The sequence below is a fragment of the Apostichopus japonicus genome, chromosome 12, assembly GCF_037975245.1.
Source record: "Apostichopus japonicus isolate 1M-3 chromosome 12, ASM3797524v1, whole genome shotgun sequence".
NCBI lineage: Eukaryota > Metazoa > Echinodermata > Holothuroidea > Aspidochirotida > Stichopodidae > Apostichopus > Apostichopus japonicus.
Genome location: NC_092572.1, coordinates 23,791,933 through 23,812,510, shown reverse-complemented (window position 1 = coordinate 23,812,510; position 20,578 = coordinate 23,791,933). Strand labels below are relative to the sequence as shown.

General features: G+C 40.9%; 1 protein-coding gene across 2 annotated transcripts in view; it reads left to right on the top strand.

Moving 5' to 3' along the window:
* Positions 1–17,734, top strand: part of LOC139976942 (uncharacterized) — a 179,773-nt gene extending 162,039 nt beyond the window's left edge. Inside the window, exons 45-53 of one of the 2 annotated variants that reach the window (XM_071985830.1) lie at positions 6,682–6,753; positions 7,565–7,663; positions 8,551–8,874; positions 10,458–10,687; positions 10,888–11,031; positions 14,150–14,293; positions 15,551–15,607; positions 16,216–16,450; positions 17,500–17,734. In XM_071985830.1, the coding sequence (XP_071841931.1) occupies positions 6,682–6,753; positions 7,565–7,663; positions 8,551–8,874; positions 10,458–10,687; positions 10,888–11,031; positions 14,150–14,293; positions 15,551–15,607; positions 16,216–16,450; positions 17,500–17,576 (1,382 nt within the window). In that variant the 3' untranslated portion in view covers positions 17,577–17,734. Of the gene's footprint in view, positions 1–232; positions 337–6,681; positions 6,754–7,564; positions 7,664–8,550; positions 8,875–10,457; positions 10,688–10,887; positions 11,032–14,149; positions 14,294–15,550; positions 15,608–16,215; positions 16,451–17,499 lie in introns of those variants that run through there. The other variant, XM_071985833.1, reaches the window with a different exon arrangement.
* Positions 17,735–20,578: the final 2,844 nt, after the last annotated feature.

The window sequence follows — 20,578 nt, the reverse complement described above, 5'->3', positions numbered from 1 at the left end:
AAGGTAGTAATTAAAAATCACAGGGGGCCTAAGCTTTTATTATTATAGTAAGCATTAGGTTGATGATCAAATTGTCATATGTCATTTTTGTCTTGTAAAACAAAAATAGTTTACTGCAACATTAAAACCATTTATAGCATGAAAGTTTTTCAACATGCATGAATCAATGCTTGCACATTAGCAGCAATCCTGATCCTACCCCTTTCTTTCTCAATATTATTACTAACCCAAGGTATACTGATGGTTAAGTGTACAGTCTACTTCACTCCTCTACCTATCTCATACTTACACAGCGCCCCCCCCCCTTATCTAGCCTACTAGTCCCACACTGGCAAATTCTACCATACCCCAACTGGCCACCCACCCTGCTCTTCCTCTTATTTGCCAGAATTCAAAGAGTTTGGTCTTATTTTGGCTCATGAATTTTCTAATTCGTATTTTCTAACGATAACATCTACCATAACCATTGAAATTGAAGAAACATCATCAACAAGCGGCCAGCAACAGAATCAAGCCGATTCTGTCGGGTATCCTTCTTTTTTCATAAGTAAAATTTTGCACTGAAAATTTTGTCAGTTTTGTCAGCTTAGGCGGCAGAGCCTAACACACTGTAGCGGGCGGGCAGTTGAGGCCTTAGCTACTTCTTGTTCATTAGGATAGCCTAGCTTGGTAGCATTTAGGCCGCGGGGCCTTGCTACTTTGCTACAAGCTCGGTTGCGGTTGTCGCTTTAGATTCGATGTCCAATTGTCCACAGCTTCGATCACCTTACAGGGGTATTTCGTTAACTTGGGATTTGGTTCGGCACTTAGGTTGTCCGGTATTCCCGGCCCTAGTGTCGGGGGTTCATTGACTATATGCGTATTATATGTATACATGTATGTTTCTTGCCATTTCCCCCTTAAAATCGCGGACTTTGCAACTGGGAATTGTGTTAGCACTTAGGTAGTCCGGTATCCCCGGCACTAAGCTTAGTTCCGGTACACAGAGGTGCTCGCTCATTCCCGCCACTTTCCATTGTTTTGGCGGGAAATTTGTGGAGCAATTAAGATTTACAGTTGTCCGGTGTTCCCGGCTCTGATAGACAGTCTGTCTACCTATATGTGTGCATGATTTGCTTTACCACATGTTCCCAGATATGGATCACATGTTCCCAGAACCACATGTTCCCAGGAACCACATGTTCCCAGATATGGAAGGAAGTGGAGGACTGGTTGGCGGACAAAGCCCTGAAGAAAGACCGAGACAACTCGGCTCCAGGGAGCCAGGAAAGCACCGGCGAAGAAGCCTAAGAGGCCCAGAGTATCCGCCTCCAGTCGAGACCTAGGAGGGTCCCAATATGATCCAGAGCGGGTGGCTGAAGTAGCCGTGCTTGCACGGAGTAGGCCTTTAAGCCCGACTCGGGAGGCCAGCCAGGAGGCTGAGCCGTCCCTGGATCACGAGTGGGTGGCCGAAGTAGCCGTGCTTGCACGGAGTAGGCCTTCAAGCCCAACTCGAGGAGCCAGCCAGGAGGCTGGCTCGACCCAGGACCTGGGTAGGCAGGAAGCCAGGAGCCAGGAAGCCTGCCGGAACCCAGGAGGGTCGCAACATGATCCAGAGCGGGTGGCTGAAGTAGCCGTGCATGCACGGAGTAGGCCTTTAAGCCCGACTCGGGAGGCCAGCCAGGAGGCTGCGCCGTCCCTGGATCACGAGTGGGTGGCCGAAGTAGCCGTGCTTGTACGGAGTAGGCCTTCAAGCCCAACTCGAGGAGCCAGCCAGGAGGCTGGCTTGACCCAGGACCTGGGTAGGCAGGAAGCCTGCCGGAACCCAGGAGGGTCGAAACATGACCCAGAGCGGGTGGCCGAAGTAGCCGTGCTTGCACGGAGTAGGACTTTAAGCCCGACTCGGGAGGCCAGCCAGGAGGCTGAGCCGGCCCAGGATCACGAGTGGGTGGCCGAAGTAGCTGTGCTTGCACGGAGTAGGCCTTCAAGCCCAACTCGAGGAGCCAGCCAGGAGGCTGGCTCGACCCAGGACCTGGGTAGGCAGGAAGCCAGGAGCCAGGAAGCCTGCCGGAACCCAGGAGGGTCGCAACATGATCCAGAGCGGGTGGCCGAAGTAGCCGTGCTTGCACGGAGTAGGCCTTAAAGCCTGACTCGGGAGGCCAGCCAGGAGGCTGAGCCGGCCCAGGATCACGAGTGGGTGGCCGAAGTAGCTGTGAACTCAAGGAGCCAGCCAGGAGGCTGGCCCAACCCAGGACCTGGGTAGGCCGGAAGGTCCGGCCCTCGGGGAGCCGGAGCCAGAGCATGGAGAGACTCCCAGAGACCTGGGAGCCAGGACGACCTGGGCAGGATGCGGCTCTATCCGGGGACGATCCCACGGAAGACCAGGAATACCGAACCAGCGATGTCTGGCCCGACCGGAACAGACAAAATGTTCGGGTCGAGGAGAGTGGTACCCGGCGTGGTACACACACAGAGATGGGCTCCAGGAGCCCGGGTCCGGCGAGACCCCGGGTCCGGTGAGACCACGGGTCCGGCGAGATCCCAGAGGGAGTGGGGAAGTGAGGTTCCACGTCGGATCCGAGACCGGCCCCAAAGCCGGGAACCGGAGCTACAATCGACTGCTGGGGCCCCAGAGATGGTTTCCGGAGGTCCGGGGTCCGACGAGACTCCAGAGGGAGCCCGGAACCAAAGTCCCACTCCGAACCCAGAGCCGGTCCCGGAGCCGGGAGCCGACGAGAATAACAACTGCTGGGCCCCCAGAAGGGGGTAGCAGGGGCAGAAGCCCGGCCTGCAGATCTCCTAACCGGAGCCGCGCCCGGTCCCGAGGCTTGGTGCCGATGAGAGTAACATCTGCTGGGCCGGCCCCGAGCCAGGTCCCCACGGCTAAGGGAGATATACTCATCCCCAGCCTCAGAGAGGGAAGGACAAAGACGGGCACTGAACACAGACATCGGGGCCGAGGAGCGATCGCAACCCACGGCCAGCCCGGCCGCGACACCACGATCAATCCCAGACCAAAGAATGGAACCTGATTTGTTCCCCGGTGAGGACGTTCTGGTTTGCAGAGCGCCATTCAGCCTGTCCGGCCTAGACGACGAGGTCGACCCCGAGATTTCGGGGTTACGGAGGAGGGAAAGTCTCCTACATCGGGGGAGTGTTGCCCCCGGAACTAGCAGCTTGAGCTGCGACGACAGGTTCAAATCAATTGCGGAGAAACACTGCAATCGCTATACCATTAATCGCCACACATCCCAAATGTGTGTTTAACTGGTACCAGCGGAAACCAGGACATGACATAGATTTCCTGGGCATTCATGGGTCATATTCTCCTCGCTAATTATACTCCTCTCCAATTATAATTTTTCGCCATGTTCAACACTGAACATTTGTTAAGAGAGGACGGGGGCCAAGCAGCCACCTGGCAAACCTGGCAAAGTGCTAGGGAAAAACGAAAACTTAAGAACCTGGGCAAACTGCCAGGAATGTGTACACGCTGTACATTTGTTAAGAGAGAAGGCGCCAAGCAGGCACCTGGCTTGCCACGTGTGAGCTCAACGTTTGCTGCAACGAGCTGTCGAATACGTGAGCGATCCCACGGAGTAAGCCTCTCTATTTCTTTGGTGAATTACCAAGACAAACGCATTAGTAAGTTGGAAAAGGGGTAGGATAGAACCCCAGCAAAGTTACAAACGATAACACGCCCCAAACATACAGTAGGCGCTTCATGAATAATGTTCGATGTTCCGACATTTTAAGCAGAATTGCATTTCGTAGCACCTGATGGCCTAGTCGTGACTATGCGCTAGGTGGTTTCGATAGGAAGTTGGAAACCTTTACTGAACTACGAAATGGACACATCTCGACGTGAAGGGATTTGAAGTAACGGGTACGTTATCTTAACATTTAATACGTGTTTATTACGTTAAATGTGTTGTGTGAGAACGTCGACATAGCGTGTCTATGAGATATTAATGTTATATCAAGGTTATATTAATGTCCTAACGAAAATTGTTTGGAATAATAGCCTGAAAACGTTTCGGTGACATATTTCTTACACCACAAATAACGTTATCATGACAGAAGACGAAACGTTTAATAACACTTTGGTGTTTGCTGAGTAACTCCCTGGGCTCCGTTAAGCAGCCAGGGATTAGTGAGGTGGATTATCTACAAACCCACCCTCTCACCACCTTCACGGTCCCACTCCGCTGGCCGACATGGTCACTTCAACGCACTGGAGGCCAATGCCATCCTCAACGCTGTGAGAGCATGGCAAAAGGAGTTGAGGGGCCACGCAGTTTACGTGAGGACAGACAACTCAACGACAGTGGCCTATGTCAACAAGGAAGGCGGGACCCGCTCACGAACACTCACTGAGATAATTTGGGAGCTGCTCCATCTATGCGACAGCCTGAACATCTCCCTCACGGTGTCACACCTAGCGGGAGTAGACAATCAGCCAGCGGATATCCTCTCGCGAACCACGAGCCCGAACGAGTGGGAGATAACCCAACACTGGGCGAACTGGACGCTCCAGATCTTCAACCGCCTGAGCATCGACCTCTTCGCATCAGCAACGAATTTCAAGATCCCGAAATTCTGGAAAGTGGATGCATTCTCGTTCCCGTGGGCGGACCTGTACCTGTACGTGTTTCCACCGTTCGTCCTAATTCGCAAGGTGCTGGCAACACTCAGAGACTCAGACGCAACCATGCTCCTACTCGCACAGTATTGGCCGAACCAAACGTGGTTTCCTCTGATAATGGAGCTGCTTGTCGACTACCCTCTCAGACTCCCACCCAGGGCAATCGTCCTGCGAGGCCAGACAGAGGCCGACAGAGGGATCCCAAACATCCAGCTCTGTGCATGGAAACTCTCCGCAGGGACCTACGTCAGAAGGGAGTTCCTGCAAAAGCTGCGGAGTATGCAACGAGAGCCTGGCACGAGTCCACAGTCAGGACTTACGATTCCAGACTCGCCAGGTTCAACCAATGGGCAACAGACAATGCTTGCAATCCCGTGGAGGCTTCTCTCGGGGAGATAGCCGCCTTCTTCACTCTACTCTTTGAAGAGGGCAGAGCGGCCTCAACCATCCGCAATTACCGCTCAGCCATCGGGGCCATACACAAGGGCCTCCCAGACGGTTCAACAGTAGGCGACAAACTGGACCTCACAAAAATCATCAGAGGATTCTTTCACACCAGTGGCTCGACGAGGACACTACCCCCGACGTGGTCACTCGACGAGGTCCTGTCAGCTTTAGCCAAACCACCATACGAGCCGATCAGGGCGTCCTCACTAGAGGACCTGACTAGGAAAACCCTGTTCCTACTGGCGGCAGCATCGGCCCGGCGTCGGAGCGGCATTCATGCCCTAACCATAAAAAGGGACTACATGAGATTCGACAACGACGGGATGAGGCTGCTTCCTGACCCAGCCTTCCTCGCAAAGAACCAATCTATGACCTTTCCCCGGAGGAAATTTTCCTGCCATCGATCGGATCGTTCACAACCATCAAAGAGGACCGACGTTGGTGCCCAGTACGGGCATTACGAATATATCTGGACAGAACCAAACAAATCCGTACGTCCGACCGTCTGTTCATACTACCACGGGCACCACATACGCCAGCCTCGAAGGACACCTTGGCTCGTTGGCTCCGAACCACGATCTCGAGCCATACAAGGAACCCATTACCAATGCGAGCCCACGATGTCAGGGGAGTCGCGGCCTCACGAGTATGGTTTGGCGGCGTCCCACTCGAGGCCATCATGAAGGCGGCGGCATGGAAATCTAACACGACCTTCGTCTCCTGCTACCTGCGGAACACCAGGTCACCTGATGGAGACTTCGCCAGGGCAGTTCTCAATCCGCCGAGACGCGGCACCTGGGCCCACCACCAATGACGGCTGTGTCACTCTGGGGCGCTGTGTAAGTATGAGATAGGTAGAGGAGTGAAGTAGACTCCCAAAAACTTACCTGGTTTTAGGGTCTACGAGCGACGATACCTATCTCATACTGGTTTCCCTCCCTCCTTCCCCACTCCAGGGCACCGGTCGAGGCGGATTGCCAAGACCTTACGATGTGAATTCTGGAGAATAAGAGGAAGAGCAGGGTGGGTGGCCAGTTGGGGTATGGTAGAATTTGCCAGAATGGGACTAGTAGGCTAGTTAAGGGGGGGCGCTGTGTAAGTATGAGATAGGTATCGTCGCTCGTAGACCCTAAAACCAGGTAAGTTTTTGGGATTATTACTTAAATCCTAATGATACGATGATGATGAGTCCTTAAAACATGATGTGATGTCATCATGACCGGGGTTTATGAAAAGCATAACGTCTCATTAAAATATGTTTCTTTTTGATTTCCTTAAAATGTGATACATTTCGGTTATTTAATTGTCAAAGTTCTCTGCATGTATTAGATCATCAAGGTGCAGGAAATTTATTTCCTCTAGGGATACATCATTTGTATCTTTTGAAGTAAAATCAGCTAAATTGCCATCATGACTTAACAAACTGGGGTGCTAACAGATGCATTCATTAAGTTGCACCCCTACTTTGCTTTCAGAGGTAAGTTCATCAGCTCAGGACAAATTCAATGCAAAATGAGATTTTAAGCTGGATACAATTATCATAATGTTTCTCTTTTTAGTACTTTGGAAATTAATGCATATTTTACTATTATATTTCTTTGCTGTTAAAGGAAGCTATTCATCCATTGACATCAGCCCTTCATCAGTCTACCTTAAACAAAAGACGACAGTAGAAGAAGAAGGTGGGTACATACCTTCTATTGTTTTAAATGAAAGTTGGCCTACACGCCAACTTTAATTTCACTAGGTCAGTATGTACACCTCATGAGGTGAACAAGCTTATTGAAATTTCTCAACCATTGTAAATATATGAAAAATATTTATGGAAAAACAATGTTTTTTCGTCCAAACAAGCATTCTTCTGACATAAATATGCTGAATGAGAAAACCTGATCGGTGGGTATTTTGCTTGCTGAAGCATTACTTTTGTACCTTGTTGTAAAATGTGCCTGTTTTCATAGTTCTGAGGGAGAAAAGGAGTATTAACTGTTATGTCAAATTTGAGATTCTTTGCAAGATGATTCCTAAAAGTAGTAATTAAAAATCACATATGAGCTTAGTTTTCATGAGCAAAGTTAGCAGCATGTTGAGTGATCAAATTGTCATTTGTCTTGTAATACAAAAACAGTTTACTGCAGGATTAAAACCATGAAAGCATAAAGGTTGTCAACATGCATGAAACTCAGCGCCTCCAAAATGGCAGCAGTCCTGCTCCTATCACATTCTTTCTCAATATTATTACTAACCCAAGAAATACTGATGGTTGAATGCTAATTATTACTTAAATCCTTCCTTATGGTACGATGGTGTTAAAATAAAATTAAGCTAAATTGTCATCAGGACTTGACTAACTGGGCTGCTTAAAAATACATTCATTTAATTTCACTAAGTTAAAAATTAGATAAAACTGCTAGTAGGATATGATTTTGAAATGACGCATAATTTCCAGTGTTAAACAATGAACATCAATCACTGGAATATTGCTACTTTCAGGTACCAGGTACCAAAATGTTGAACTTTCAGGTACCAGGCCTTATCGCTCGCCGGTTTTTCAGAGAAGAAGTAGCAAATTGACAGTAAAAGAAGAAGAAGGTGGGTACATACCTTGTATGGTTTAAACTGAAAGTTGGCCAGCACGCCAACCTTCATTTCATGATGCCCTGTACAACTCATGAGGTGAACAAGATATAGGCATTTCTCAACCCAAGTAAATATATGAAGAATATTATGGGAAAATGATATTTTGTCGTCTAAACAAGCATTCTTCTGACATGAATCAAGCTGAATGAGAAGTACCTGAGTTCGGGTATGTTGCTTGCTGAAACATTACTTCCGTTCCTAATTGTTAAAATGGCCTGTTTTCATAGTACTGAGAGAGAAAAGGAGTATTAATTGTTACATCAAATTTGGGAGTCTTTGGAACATGACTTCTAAATTTAGTCATTAAAAATCACAGTTGAGCTAAGCTTTCATGAGCATAGTTAGCAGCATGTGATGATCAAAATGTCATATTTCATTTGTCTTGTAATACAAAAACAGTTTACTGCAAGATTAAAACCATGAAAGCATAAAGGTTGTCAACATGCATGGAATTCAATGCCTGCACAATAGCAGGAATCCTGCTCCTACCCCTTCCCTTCTCAATTATTATTACTTAACCTAAATATACTGATGTTTGAATGTAAACTATTATTTAAATTCTTCGAAGGTGCAAGAAATTTCCTCAAGGGATAAATCATTTGTATCTTTTGAAGTAAAATAGAATAAATTGCCATCATGACTTACCAAACTAGGGTGTTACAGATGCATTCATTAAATTTCATCAAATTTGAAATGAAATAAAACATAGTAGGATATGCTTTTGAAAAGATACATAATTTCCAGTAATTTTGTTACACAATGAACATCAATCACTGGAATATTGTTTAAAATGTAAACAGATGATACTATCAGGTACCAATTATACTATTTTCCCTCAGACTGGAAGCCACCAGACACCATGAAAATAACATCTTCCATATCTGGAAAGGGAGGATTATTACAGATTCCAAACACTGGTATTAAACTGGTTTTTCCACCAAACGCAGTGACAGAGGAACACAATATCCAAGTAAAAATCATTCCACCAAGTCTTTTAAATGAGCCAGCCACATCCTTTTCAAGTAATTCATCAGTGGTATTGGAGCTTCTGCCGAATGGTTTGCAGTTAAAACGTGAAGTTTCATTGACCTTACCTCATTGTCTGACTTTTATTAATGAGGAAAAAGCTAAAGCCAAGATTTATGTCAGTCACCATGAAGAAGGTAAATTTCACTTTATCTTACTTTATTTTGCTTAATTACACACATTATTGTACTTAATTTAACTTCACATGATTTATCATATACAATATCTCACTTTACTCCTCACCAACAGCTGCCACCTAACATGTGTGGAATGCATTGTGGAATGGACAAGTTGATAACATACACTGCAACAGTGAAAGTTTATTTGCTATACCACACTGCTTGCCTTACATCAAAGAAGCTAAATCAAGTAATATTCATTTAGAGAAAACTAACTCTAAGTAAACATATCCAGAACTTTTGACAGAACTGTTTAGTCAAGGATGCATATTATAACTGCAAACTTTGGTGAATAGGATTCGGAGATATAAAAATGCAGCCAACAAATTATTTAGTATGATATTATCTTGTGGTTGTAGACATAGAAGGAGATCACCATCGGTTTTATGATGTTTTTAGCTATTCAAGAACAAAGTTGATATTAATGAAAGTGGTCTGGCTGTGACCCTATGACTTGGCTGCAACACACTGAATAAGTCATGCATTAAAATGAAAGAAGTAGCTTTCTGACAACTCTTCATAGGGCAGTGCACTTCAAGACTACTGCAACAGATTAACTGATGGTTGTAATTTTTGACTTGATGAAGCAATAGACCAAAAACACGGCTTGGTTCACCAGCTTTATGGGACAAGCAGAGAGTCTTAGAAGGGGGCCTTGTGTGATTGGTTTAGGGGAGGGTAGCAATCTAGCTGGAGTTGATGGAACTCTTTCTTGTCACTTTTGTCTAGACCAATATAACAAGACATTGCTTACTAGCTTGTATGGGTCCTGCAGAGGATTTTTGTGCCTTTTGCCTGATTCTCGGAAGGCTTGCAAATCTAGTTGATGGACTGGTGCAATTTGTAGTAGCCTTTAGTAAAATATTTAATGATCTGAAGTTTTGCATTAAATACAAGAAGAAAAATGTTAAAAAGATATGCAACCTTCACAAGTTAGCTATTACCTAAATATAAGTTGATAATGGGAATGATGGCAAAACTGAATGGGTAAAAGGACGATTTTATGTTTTTGTTTTTATTTGGGGGGGGGGGGGTTCAAAGTTATAGAATGAAGATCGTCAAATGTAAACATGAAATGATGCAGCCATTAGATATGCTACTATGCAGACTGCTGGATCTTGATGTTTTTTTCACTCCCCCACAGGAAACAGGATTAATAAAAAAGCTTTCTCAGACATACACACTCCTCTTAATATTGATAGACACTTCAGGAATCCTTCTATCCTGTGTATTCTTTATCGCTGCTCTGGTGCGGTCAATGTGTCAGGATGTTACTGAAAGAAAAAACATTATTGTTATTTACATTGACATTTCTGTATAATTATAACATATAGTAACTTAGTAAGCATACTATTCACCATTCAGCTAAAAGAAAATTAATTCATAGAAAAACACACTGGAGTTAATAAATTAATATTTAATATTTATGAAATACCATGCATTTCAGGTTGATGGACTGGTAGTTTATGGTAAAATATTAAAATCAACACTCTTAATGATTTCCTTTATCTGATTGAAATTCATTTCTGTCAACTTGACAGGCCAAAGACCCCGTTGGGAAGAGAGACCGCTCAGCCCTTACATCTTTCATCGTTCAAAGTGTACAGTGAGGCTACTTGCCTTTTGCTGGTTGAAGGTTATCATTGATGACACCGAAGTTGAAGCTAAGAATCTTGTGGTATTTGCAGCGAAAACGATGCTACGAAATAAACAAACTGCCAAAGTAGAAGTTGGATATTACGAAGACATTCCTGAACGTGGTGAACCAAATGTAAATCATTATTAAATGGTGTGTTGTGATGCATCATTCATTCTAAATTAGTTTACCGCGAAAATATTTTTTACTAAAGTAAGAATGTTTATCTTTATAAATGCACCATTTTGTGGATTACCATATGAATGGATGAGTAAAATTAAAATAAATTGTTTGTCTTATTGAGAATGGCATCTAGTATATCATTTCCATTTCAGATACTCAAATTGAATCCAGACATCAAACCGGAACGAAGCCTGCAATTAACATTTATGAAAGAAGGAAACCAGCCATTAACTATATCATTTAATGGCACTAAGCCAGGCAATACTTGGTATACAGAGCAAGGAAAAGCAAGAGAGGTAAATTTTGTAATTTGTATATTTCAGTTCACAATTGGTTAGATTTTAACAGAGTACTTTAATATTGACTAGATAACATTGATTATTATTAAATGTGAGTGTAATGCAGGCGCTACGAAAGTGTCATGTTACCTTCATTTACCATGACAAGTTCAACCAGGTTATATACAGTAGCTCTCGCTTGATTTATGCCCAGAAAAAAACACACTTTTTCGGGTATCACTTGATCAACAAAGTAACCGAAGCTCTCTTCCTTATCTTACACCTCAAACTCTGTTAAAGTTTATTCCTGCTGCAACTTCTTCATGAGCTAAAGTGTGCATTGATAAAGAGCTAGGGAGTGAATTGACTGAACATTTTGGACGATTTAATGATTCTGAAAGTAAAGACATTCCATTATGTTTACCCGAATTAAAGGATGGTTTTCCTAAATAAGATGTTAATCTGGTATCTCGCCAATCCAGTAAAAACGTTTAGAGCGGTGTTGCATGTGGATCAGACAAGATTCTGTGGTGGGTATTTAAATGCTCTCCTAATAAATTAGCCCTGTTTACGCATCTTTATTTCAGGAAAGCATTCAAAATAGTGAAATGCTTAGTTTGTGGAAAGCAGCATTATTAACATCCCCTGTTCCCAAAGTGAAGAACCCAAACATGTAAATGATTTCAGACTAATTGACTAAGCAAGTATTGCATTTAATAGTATAAGCTCTCGTTGCCACAGTTAATGAAGAGTATATATAGATCAGATTGGGAATGTCAATTTGCTTACAAAGAAAAAGGTGTATCCTGTATCGACGCTGTGCTTTTAATAATCCATGAAATTGTGTCGAATTTAAATAACAAGGAAATCACTATATCAATTGTGTTGTTCCTGGATTTCTCCAGTGCATTCAATACAGTCCTTCCAAATCAATTAATTAAGGATTTATCTAGATATATGATTGAGCCATGGCTCATTACCCTTGTATATGACATGATACCATGAAAATTGCTATTTTTGTAAACCAAGCGAGGGCTAACCTTTAACTCATAAAGACATATGAGCACTCTGGCTAGCATGGTGTAATATTGTGGAATATACACAATTGTACTAAGTTATGTACATACTGTACACTGTCAGCTAGGGTAGGAGATATGGCACCATATTTACTTGCTCTAAAATACTGTGACAGAAATATTTCTATGATATATTCATATGCAATGGAAGCATACCTCAGTTTTTATCTCAATACATTACATGTATAGAGATATTGTAACAGTAAGTGGGACTCTCTCTTCTCTTAAAAATTTTTCAGCGTCTTCATATAAAGTTCTTTTCTCTGGAATTTTCAGAGCAAGCATATATCATATAGGCCAACAAAAGTTACTATTTTTTATTCGAGAATTTTATCTCATTCTATGACTTTTTCACCGATTTATGTCCAAATCGGGCCAATTTGGACCGAAATACAGTTTAAACAACCCATTTTTGCACACGCTCCAAAACTTATGTTTTATGAAAGAGAATAGAATAGAATTGTCTGTCAACAGTGGTATCGTCTAAGATAGGGTCCTATGTATTATATATTTTATTAACATTTTAAACTTTCATTTGTTGTTTACAGGTAGGTATTAATAAGAATTTTACTAGCTGTATATGACATTTTATGGCTTTTATTTGCTTTATTTGATGTTTGAATGATTTTTCTTTCTTAAAACAATACTAAGCTGCCGCCCCTACTTTTAGTAAAAAGGTCCGTTTTTGATGATTAAGCCCCGCCCCCAAGTCTGTTTTGTAGCAGATTGGCTATGACTCATGGCAGCTACATGTTAGATATACGAAAATGGCTACCCTCGCGACCAATTGTCTCTACTGTAGTTAGGTACGCCAGGTGTAGTGTATTGCATGCTAATTACATATACAAATTCTGTACTGCTGAATTCTAGGTAGTGCATTTAATTTATATTAGGCCTTCGTTTTTGTAACATCCATTTAAGGATAGTACTGGTGTTCAGGTAGCTTTTCAGAGCAAGGGCCATGATAAGTTTGTTTGATTGCCCATCATGTATTTTGTATAATTACGTATACACATTCTTGTATTTCTGAAGGCTACTTACTGTAGGCCTAGTGCATTTAAAAAAAATATAAATATAGGCCTAGGCCCCTTAGGCCTATTAGGCTTTCAGTGATAGCCACATTAGCATTGTACTGGTGTTCAGACAGCTTTTCCTAGGAAGGACCAGGGTAAGTTTGTTGATGGGTACGTATAAAAGAGGAGCCGGCCATAGCATCACAACTTTTATAAGACTATAAAAATTGTATAAGGTTATGTTTCATTTATAAGGATATAAGATGTATAAGGTTATAAGAAGTATGTTTAGCTTTCTTTTGAACCTGTAATGTTTGACATCAAATGTACAAAGAATTAAAATAAAATAACAAAATGGAGAGGAACTGAGGTGGCTATTAGGGGAGGAGGAGGCCACCCATCACTTGCATATAAAAACTTGTAATCTTCTTTTACATTATTTTTTCCAAGTCATAAATCCATGAAATCTTCATGTAAGAAAAATTGAGATGGAAAAACGTGGGTTGTTTTGATATCTAGAAGTGGACACAGTTTTGATGGTAGTCACCACTACAGTCTACAGTAACATACAGTAGGTCAATAGGCCTAGCTCTCAAGGCAGGCATCAAGAATATGGTCGAGTTGTTCGCCTCTTCTAATTTGGCCGTTGTCATTGACGTCAAACTATATGACCAAAAAGTCCAACAGAGACTGACCCAAGATGAAGGATACCACATAAAAAACAAGTTCTTAAATATTCTATGACATTACTAAACCTTGCAACGTCGTTCTTTCGACTAACAGGCAATGAGCGCTAAAGGCAAGACTAGCAGGATAAAGTGTAACCTGCAGAGACTATTCGTGGCCAAGTAGCAAAAATGCAAGTTATATATTTGTTGTACCATGATTGATATTGATAATTGTAGAGACAGAGCAAAGATTTGAAATTAGGAATCAAAATTAAAACTTCCAGTATTGAGATACTGCATCATTGATGCTCTTGTTTAGCATTGCATCTGCATGGTTTAACCTCAACAAATACAGTTATTTTTTATTTTTCTTCTTTAGGAGATACCTTGGCGGTCTATAGCAGTATCTGAAGAGCGCTTAGTGCCATTTGTACTTCAAAGGAGACAAAATATGGACTCATTCTGCAATTTCTTAGCTCAACAGGGGAACTATAATCCTATTAAATTTGAAATAGAACTGGAGGTTTGTTGTTTTGGAATGGAAATTTTTTGATATGTGTTATTGCTGTTTTAATGGATTTTGTAACAAAGACATCAAAAAGGTTAGATCAGTAGTGTAATCATCAAGCTGTTAAGCTTACATGCTCTTGGCTCACATTTTCATAAACTAAGTCGTTCAGCTACTGTTTTATTCAGTACTGCATCATCTGAGATGGCATAAATTATCCACTTGAGGGATCATATCCTTATTAGCAAGAGCTGCATATTGTGATATTATAGTGAACCATTATACCTGACATCACTTTAAACAAAAAAAATATTAGGGTGGTACCATGATTGTAATATGTTGCATTATATACCTCACAGCTGTTGAAGACATGTTTGGGTGCAAACACTGCTACTTTTGTCAGTCAATTCTATGGATAGTTTAGAAATATTTTGATTTTATGACCTGATTTTGGCCAGAATTGTACAACCAAGATCAGTTTTATTATCATCAACTGGCTATAGTAAATCAGTTTCTTTGTACGGGCTGTTAGATGCCACAAAACAATGCAAAGTAGGTCTGGCATTTAATGAATCTCTCCATAATGTTTTTCCCTTCTGAGTGTTTATGCTTTCTTGGTGATATTATAACCTCTGCATGTGGCTTTAACTTACCGTAGAGAACAAACACATACATAAACCTGAACACCTCTCAACATATAGTTTCCAAAAACTTACACTTCTTTATTTTCTAACTGATATAAAATGTAGAGTAAGAGGCAAACTGTGGTCCAGCCATTAAATGAAATGGAGGAACATAATGGCTATAAAACTCAAGACTTTTACTTTTATGAAAAGCAAAAGAGAATGTCAAGTGTAACAAAGAAATATATTATAGCTTAATCATGAAGACAAGCTAGGCATGATACTGAGACTTCTTTGCATTTCCATTTGCAAAATAAAAGTAAAAGTAAAAACATATTTCACAAGACTACAATAATGGAGAAAATAATTACTGAATATCAGGAATTGATTTATATGAGTAATTTTTTTCTCTATGCGTGTGTTTCTACCCGTATCGGTAATACCTTCTATTTCTCCCAATTTTAGCAATTATTCTCTAATGCTATGGTTTGATCCTTACAACAAAAATATGGAGATTGAATTTAGCTATAATAATATGTGTAAAGATAAATTAGTATTTTGCAACCTTCGAAAAGACTAGTTTGGAAGAATATATCTTTGTGGCAAGTTCAATGGTATGTATGTATGTATGTATATTGTCTTTCTACAGGTGGATCAGTCCACAGGTGAAATTGCAGACAGTACAGTTCCTGATTGCATTTTAGAGGTATTTATGATCATAATGATGTTGTCAAGATTCTACAACAATGATCCAGGGATAGGCGACAAAATTGTTGTGTTTGTTTGGAGGGGTCGTGCTGGGTGTCTGTGATCAGCAAAGTGTCCTGCTAGCTGTCATGCCTCATCCTGCATCCCATGGCTCTACTACCTAATATGTAATATTCCAATGACTGTAATAATTAACTTATTTGTGGCCATTCTCCCAGAGGTCTGGTGGGTTCTGAAATTTGTTCAGCAGCGGCATTTTATAAGTAAATTTGTAAGGATTGTACAGATATAACACTGTTCCAAGTGGACATAGCGTTATGTTATGTATTTGTGAGGCAGAAAGAAGATAGGCGGTTATTTAGGGTAGTTATTTTAGTTCTTGGACAATGAAGCATCTACTTTCTGTATAAATATAACAACATAAGCCCCTCTGATGTTCTATTGTCACATCAATTAAGTTGTTTCAACTAGACCACAAGCAAGTAGTGTACCAATTCATCGAGGTCTCTTCCATCCACAGCTATTCTATAAATTGTCCTTAGTGTAAGATATTTATGTTTTGAATGTAAATGAAGCAGATTTAATTTCAATTCATCTTTCTTGTAGTATTTGGCAAAAAAGCTGTGTTCAGAGTGGCAAAGGCTTGCCATGTATTTGAATATTAGCGATGGTGATCTTGATAATTTAAAGGAAGATAATCGCAGGTGTCATCAAGACGTAAAATTCTTCATGCTTCGTCTCTGGAGAAAAAAGAATGGTACTGGGGCCACTTACAGAGTGCTTGCTACAGCTTTGGACAAGGCAGACCGAAGAGATCTTCAGCAGTATGTGATGAGACAAGGTAATAATAACTATTGACTGGATTGATATAGATGACTTCAATCGCGTTGATAATTCATCTAATAATACGTGCATACAAATAATTTGTATTCACAGTAACATTCAAGGGGTATTCAGGTGGCTTAAGTTGATTCCTTACAGACAATGCTGGCAATATATAGGTCAAAACCTTTATAGCATCTTGTATGGCAAAGATGGAAAATCTTTAAATTTGGTTGTATTTTGTGAATGCATCTGGCAACAGCTGAATGATATCATCACAGCAATTCAGCTGAAAATGTCTTTTTGTTTTTATTCATAATATTCAACTCCCCTATTCACAGAGAATTATAATATTTATACAAAACGTTGCATTTCAATGAAATTCTAAATACAGAGAACCTTGAAAGCTAGCAAACAGTCCAAATGTACCAGGTCTCGCACATGCATCAAATAAAATATTATAATAGAAAAGTAGAACATGAAAAACATTTACTGTTTCGACACCACAGACCACCTACTGTGTTCCATTGCATAGCCGAATGGAGGATTTTACTAGTCAAAATAGGTTCATCCAATCAACCAATATCAAGTCAAGACATTGAGATGTGGTTTTGAACTGACAGTGTAGAGCATGTTTCATTTCTTCATAGCAGTCACATATCCATTTAATGTCCAAGCCACATCATTAGAAAGCAATAAACTTGTGTTAGTTTTTCAATCTACATACCACATTCGTTATACTTAATATAATATTACATATGTTAACTGGTATTGCCATGAGCAATCATGCAGTAGATGCATCCGTACATGGAGGTTTCAAATCTTCTAATCATTAATACATGGATAGGAGGTATTACACGATATATTCATACAAACATGTCTTTTATAGTAAAAGAGAACACATTTCTCTTTTTAATGATGGGTGTCTGATTCATGTAATATCCAGCTTACAAATGTCAGGAATTACCAGCAACTGTCTAGCCCTGAAATATCACAGTAAACGGTTGTGACTTTAAAGCAAATACATTTTTAATATTTAAATACCAAAATATCACTGTTCATTTGTAGTGCCAATGCAGAGCCGTAATGAACCCACACAGGACTCGGTAGCTGGTCCACAATCAATGCACATATCAAGATCTTAGCCAAGTAATCCATTGCTAGGTGTACAATTCCAATTTGTTCAGAGGAGTATGATGTACCTGCACAGGGGTCTGATGTACCTACACAAGAGGAGGATGTACCTACACAGGAGCATGATGTACCTACAACAGAGCCCGATGTACCTACCCAAGGGCCCGATGTACCTACATAGGAGGTTGATGTACCTACACAGGAGCATGATGTACCTACACATGGGTAGGATGTACTTACATAGAAGACGGTTACTACACAAAAGCCTGCTCTTACACGATGAATCTCTACCTACACAGCAACGTGGATTGTTTAGTGGAAAGTTTAAGGGAAAACAAACTTCAAGTGACATGAGGATGATTTTTCTCGATGTGCATCAAGACGATACGTAATAGTGGGGGAAAGTTGCAGTATCATAATTGGCCCTCACGTGGGTATGCCACTTATCTGTGAAGACAGCTGAAACACAAAAATATGTAAAACAGCTGAAGTTCAACCATTCCAAGAATTATAATTATTGTAGACCTTCAGATGAGCCTAATTTTATGTTGAATGAATACGAAAACAGGGGTTTGTGGTTGTCCTATTAGACACCAGGGCAGATGCTTATATGTAAATTAGGGAAACAGATTGGTCTATCTGCTAAGGAAGGGTTAAAATGATACTTTTTTGTTGCAATAAAGCAGCTGGTTAGTTGCCAGGTTTTCATGAATTTTTAAATGTTGCAAGTTTTAATACACTAAGCAAATAATATCAATCGAACTGAAACATTCTCCAGGACATTTCAAATTATATGGATCTATTTATTAATTGAATTTGATTTGAGCATCATCGCTGAGTTACAATATCTCATATCTATCTTAATCACAATATGTTGGATGTCTTTGAATTCAAAAGCAGGCAGTGGCCTTACCTGACTTTTATCTGGGGGTGGGGGGGGGGCAAAGATTTCGAGTAGGGGGCAAGTTTCACGCTGGACCAGCTTGGTCAGTTTAGGTACTTTTTGCAAATATGGCCCGTTCCCAAACACTTTTAACCATGGTATTGGTACTGTTAAGAATGTTTCTATACCCAATTTGAACGGTTTATTCCTGAGTTCCATCCGCTAAATCGTTGACGGGATATTCCAACTAAAATGTGAACTTGATATATTGTAGAGAAAGTCAAGCATGTAGTCAGGATTTCACTTTAGGTGGAGGATCCAGTTTATGACCTGTCAACAAGAACACTTTGTCCTACCTGCATGGGGTCCTGGTGCCCGGCATATTGACCCTGGAAGCTATACAATTTTTCGGACTTGAGAGGCTTCAAAGGTTTCATTTTTTATCCAATCGGCGGAGATTTTAGCTGTGTAAAATTATATTAAAATGTTCAATATACTGCATATTATTAGCCTCAGCCTGATTCGTTGGGTAGAAATTAATCAAGTAGGCAAATAACTCACCCAAAATAGAAGCTGATTCTAGGGTGGCCTAGTTATTCAAATCTGTGGCACTGGCAGTATCCATTAATAAAAAGACACAATATGATAGTGTCATAATGTGATACCAGTTTGGAGTTTACGGCCTACATCAGGGTTGTCAGTTTTTCTGTAACACAACCAGTCAAATTTAGAGAATTTTCCGGTCAAATCGAGTTAATAAAGAACAAAAACATTTCTGTTCGATGTCTACCTCTATAAGTTGCCTACAATTTTTGTAGATTGCATTCCTCTGCAATAGGGCAACTCTTTGTAGACTGCCTATGCTCTATGTATATGACATTTCACTGGGGGCTCCCACCCCCTGCCTCCCCAGGTGGTTATGCCACTGAAACAGGAGTTTGTAGATGTCCTTTTTTGACACCCGAGGAGAGGCATAGCATATAATATGCAATTAAGAATATCTACATATATAAGTTTCTGTAATATTCAACGCAAAAACACCTTCTTCAAGTAAATTCATGACCTCCCATTTAGTTTTCATTTCTTACAGCTCTTGATAAGCTTACCATGTGTTGAAGAGATGTAAATTGTAACCATCACACCCCCATTGTTTGTGTTTTGCTTTGTCAACATATCTTGTGGTTGAACATATATATATATATATATATATATATATATATATATTAATATGAATTCGCTAATGAATGATTAAATTAAGAAAGAAAAGATAATAAATCAACTCTTTATTCAAAGGGAGGAGATGTCTTCCAATTTGTTCCTCATTTAATGTTGCGCCCTCGACTTCATCATTGTGTTCGTGGTCAAAATTTGAAATGCATGGTATCCATCAAAAAGCAGTGAAACAACATTGAGAACAGGCAAAGCAAGTAGAAAATGTAAAAATAATAGAAAGTTGTTGAGTTCTAGAAACAGACGAGTTTTCAGAGCAGATTTGAATGACGCAAGAAGAAGTGAGAGCTTAATGGATCCAGGTAATTATTTTCAAGGTTGTGGGGCAGTAGAAGCAAAAATAGAAAACAAAACGAAAAATGGTTTCCCAATGACCTGTTAGTAAGCTTTATGGTGAGAAGTCTTGTGTTCCAAGAGCGCAATGATGAGGTGCATGATAAGTCTATAACAGCTCTGATAAATATATCGGTGATAAACTGGCATATGAACATATGTAAGTATCTTGAAAAGGATGCTGGGTAAAACTGTAAGCCAGTGTAATAATAATACTGGAGTGATATGTTCTCTATAATAATTATGGGTGTTAAAATCCTTGCAGCAATATTCTGAAGACGAATTAAACAAACTATTTGGCTGGCCATATAAAAGTGACTGAGTTACAGCGGGTAGTAACAAACCGCATGTACACGTTCCACTGCATCGTGATATGCTGTATAAATGGCATAGATGGAGCGACTGTACACAGAAGTCCCTCTTCACCACCCTTCCCCAGGCTTACAACCACTTGTCTCACTGACCACGCACCCTTCAATGTGTTAGTCTTTCTTTCCCCAAACCGTGTGCCGTCCTCTGAAAAAAAGGTTAACTTTCCGTTGCTTGCAAGTGAAGTTTTTTTTCTTG